We start from the raw sequence: 4,042 nt of genomic DNA, 5'->3' as shown, positions 1-4,042 counted from the left end.
GGAAGAAGGTAAGCAAGCATGATGTTTGTTTGTTCTCAGTCTTGTTGGAAAGTTTGCGATTTATATAAATCAACAGTTATGAGTCAGTATGAGATCCAGTCTTATCTAGTGGACTTTAATTTTCCGTTTATTGCATACTGGTTCATTATGCGCACATTTCATGAGTCACACACTCCAATTTTCTGGGTTAGTTGTGATTCTTTCCATGCCAAAAGGGTCAAAACAACATGATGTTGCTGCAAAAATTGTGTACGAAAGAATATATGTAGAGACTGTATCCAGTGAATAATATGCTATATTGTTTGGTTTGTGTAGAGCTGATTTGTTTTCCTTACCATAATAATATGAAAAATGTACTTCAGAGCTTAGAGTCACCCTTAATTCCCTGGCGATCATGCTAGGTAATGCAACAGTGATCTGATGGTTCTTGCGTTTTCTTTTTGTTTGACTTCAGGTTATAACACTTGACATGGGTCTTCTAGTTGCTGGAACAAAATATCGTGGAGAGTTTGAAGAGAGATTAAAAAAGCTTATGGAGGAAATTAGACAGAGCGACGAGATAATCTTGTTTATCGATGAAGTGCATACTTTGATTGGGGCTGGAGCAGCGGAAGGTGCAATTGATGCAGCTAACATTTTGAAACCAGCTCTCGCTAGAGGTGAATTGCAGGTAATTATTCCTTGTGGTCCGTTTTACTTTTACATGACAGTGCTCTACAGTTTTTGTAATTTATCATTGTTAATTTAACTATTCTATAATCATGACAGTGCATTGGAGCGACAACATTAGATGAATACCGAAAGCACATTGAGAAAGACCCTGCGTTGGAAAGAAGATTCCAGCCAGTGAAAGTACCTGAACCTACCGTGGATGAAACTATTCAAATCCTTAAGGGACTGCGAGAGCGATATGAAATTCACCACAAGCTTCGTTACACTGACGATTCTTTAGTAGCAGCTGCTCAATTGTCATACCAGTATATAAGGTGGGTGTTCTCGCAGATTACTTGTTAAAGTTTTTGCAAGGGTGTCATTAGTATTACGTACATCTGACTCTCCTTTGATTCCAGTGATCGTTTCCTTCCTGACAAAGCAATTGACTTGATCGATGAAGCTGGTTCTCGGGTTCGACTTCGTCATGCACAGGTGTGGTGGAATCACATGCCAGGAGTCTGTTAGTTACCATTCTCAATGTTAGATCATTGTTTAACATGATTGTTTATGCAGGTCCCGGAGGAAGCTAGGGAGCTCGAGAAGGAGCTTAGGCAGATAACAAAAGAGAAGAATGAAGCTGTCCGTGGCCAAGATTTTGAGAAGGTACATATCGTTTCTATTAATTCATTTATATAACGTTTGTTACGTTTCTTTGTCAATTTAGGGGACAATAAGATGTCTTATGAGATGTAAAACATTTTCGTTTCAGGCTGGGACACTTCGGGATAGAGAAATTGAACTTAGAGCTGAGGTATCTGCTATCCAAGCAAAAGGAAAGGAGATGAGCAAAGCAGAGAGTGAGACCGGTGAGGAAGGTCCTATGGTCACGGAGTCAGACATCCAACACATTGTATCTTCATGGACTGGTATTCCCGTAGAGAAAGTATCAACTGATGAGTCTGATCGCCTTCTCAAGATGGAAGAAACCCTCCACAAACGTATCATAGGCCAAGATGAAGCTGTCAAAGCCATAAGCCGAGCCATTCGCCGTGCACGTGTTGGACTCAAGAACCCTAACCGTCCGATCGCTAGTTTCATATTCTCAGGTCCAACCGGTGTTGGGAAATCCGAGCTTGCCAAAGCTTTGGCAGCTTACTACTTTGGTTCTGAAGAAGCCATGATTCGTCTAGATATGAGTGAGTTCATGGAGAGGCACACTGTCTCCAAACTCATCGGTTCACCTCCTGGATACGTCGGATACACTGAAGGAGGTCAGCTAACAGAAGCGGTTAGACGTCGCCCTTACACAGTCGTTCTGTTCGACGAGATCGAGAAAGCCCATCCAGATGTTTTCAACATGATGCTTCAAATCCTTGAAGATGGTAGATTAACAGACAGCAAAGGAAGAACAGTTGACTTCAAAAACACACTTCTCATCATGACATCGAACGTTGGAAGTAGCGTGATCGAGAAAGGAGGAAGACGTATTGGGTTCGACTTGGACTACGACGAGAAAGACAGCAGTTACAACAGAATCAAGAGCCTTGTAACAGAGGAGCTGAAGCAGTACTTCAGACCAGAGTTCCTGAACAGGCTAGACGAGATGATCGTGTTCAGACAGCTAACAAAACTGGAAGTGAAAGAAATTGCTGACATCCTGTTGAAGGAAGTGTTCGAGAGACTGAAGAAGAAAGAGATTGAGCTTCAGGTGACTGAGAGGTTCAAAGAGAGAGTAGTAGACGAAGGTTACAACCCTAGCTATGGAGCGAGACCGTTGAGAAGAGCCATCATGAGGCTGTTAGAGGATAGCATGGCAGAGAAAATGCTAGCGAGAGAGATCAAAGAAGGAGACTCAGTGATTGTGGACGTTGACGCTGAAGGTACCGTAACTGTGCTGAATGGTGGAAGTGGAACTCCCACTACATCCTTGGAGGAGCAGGAAGATTCTCTCCCCGTTGCTTGAATAAAAATGGCAAAAGTGCGTTTCTCTTCTTTTGCTTTAGCCCCTAAATGAATTATGGCAAGAGAATTTGGGAGGGGGCTTTCTTAATATACATTTTCTAAATATATAAAAAAAAAATGTAATGTATAGATGACATTGTGTAGCTTCTTGTTCAATGCTTTTTAAGGACTTTTCTTTGGTTCCAAGAGGAGCGTTTATATTTTGGGTTTCAAACTCCAAAGAGTGTTTAGGATTAAGATGGAAACAAAGAATTACCTATGGTATCGGTCAAACCGTAACAAGGCCATGAAGAAGACCTAAGAGAAATGAAAAATTATATGTTGAACATACCAAATCCTGAAAAAATAGTCTGCTTTTTTCCTTCTGTTTCTGCTTTCTCCCTGATAAAGAGGAGGGGCGGTGAATGTAACCGACAATTGGTCAATGGGCCTATAGAAAATGATACTAATTTCAACTTACCAAACCGGAGTGAAAGCATTCCATATATCTAAATCGACGAGAAAGAGTTAGCGGGGTGTAATGTATTAGGGTTTTTTTAGAAGAAATCTTCGCTCACCACTTGTATTTGAGAAAAGACAACAGATCCTCATCTCTGTCATTCCAAGTATGCAACAATTTTCGGGATTACGTGGGAGAAATGCCTTTGACATTTTCGGAAAACCCCGTCTAGGTTTCCATTCGAAGGGGAAAGCCGGCCTGTGTGTCCCAAAAGCAATGTTTGAAAGATTCACTGAGAAGGCTATCAAAGTTATTATGCTTGCTCAGGAGGAAGCCAGAAGACTTGGCCACAATTTTATGGGAACTGAACAAATTCTTCTAGGTCTCATTGGTGAAGGTACTGGAATTGCTGCTAAAGTTTTGAAATCCATGGGGATTAACCTAAAAGATGCACGTGTGGAGGTTGAGAAGATTATTGGAAGGGGCAGTGGCTTTGTTGCTGTTGAGATCCCATTCACTCCTCGTGCCAAGCATGTTCTTGAACTCACTCTAGAGGAAGCTCGCCAACTTGGTAACTACAACTACTCCCTTCCTCAATATAGCCAGTCTTTTGCTTTAGTCTAGAGTCTCTATGTGGATTGCTTGTTATGTACGGTACATATTCCCTTGTGTTAATTACCTGTGTGAATTATCAGGTCACAACTATATTGCATCCGAGCACCTTCTGCTTGGGTTGCTACGTGAAGGTGAAAGTGTTGCAGTTCGTGTCCTTGAAAAGTTAGGTGCTGATCCTAGTAATATTCGCACTCAGGTAAAGTAGTCATCTTATGTGATAAACTAATCTTTTTGAAATTTATATTATGAAAAATCTAAGTTAATTGAATTGGATTGTTATAGGTGATACACATGGTGGGTGAGAACAATGAGGTAACTGCTAACGTTGGGGGAGGAAGCAGTAACAATAAGATGCCAACCCTTGAAGAGTAC

General features: G+C 41.3%; 2 protein-coding genes across 2 annotated transcripts in view; both read left to right on the top strand.

The window, feature by feature from the left end:
• Positions 1 to 2,802, top strand: part of LOC104725594 (chaperone protein ClpC1, chloroplastic-like) — a gene marked incomplete in the record, with an annotated part of 8,224 nt that extends 5,422 nt beyond the window's left edge. The window contains 1 exon segment of the mRNA XM_019232497.1: positions 1,424 to 2,802. Within this exon segment, the coding sequence (XP_019088042.1) occupies positions 1,424 to 2,617 (1,194 nt within the window).
• Positions 3,332 to 4,042, top strand: part of LOC104728778 (chaperone protein ClpC1, chloroplastic-like) — a 5,214-nt gene continuing 4,503 nt past the window's right edge. The window contains exons 1-3 of the mRNA XM_019232070.1: positions 3,332 to 3,626; positions 3,751 to 3,866; positions 3,953 to 4,010. Of these exons, the coding sequence (XP_019087615.1) occupies positions 3,332 to 3,626; positions 3,751 to 3,866; positions 3,953 to 4,010 (469 nt within the window). The remainder of the gene's footprint in view (positions 3,627 to 3,750; positions 3,867 to 3,952; positions 4,011 to 4,042) is intronic.

The sequence above is a fragment of the Camelina sativa genome, chromosome 11 (genome assembly GCF_000633955.1).
Source record: "Camelina sativa cultivar DH55 chromosome 11, Cs, whole genome shotgun sequence".
NCBI classification, from domain to species: Eukaryota; Viridiplantae; Streptophyta; class Magnoliopsida; order Brassicales; family Brassicaceae; genus Camelina; species Camelina sativa.
The sequence above is the reverse complement of the archived record's forward strand: the minus strand, read 5'-3'. Positions and strand labels throughout refer to the sequence as shown.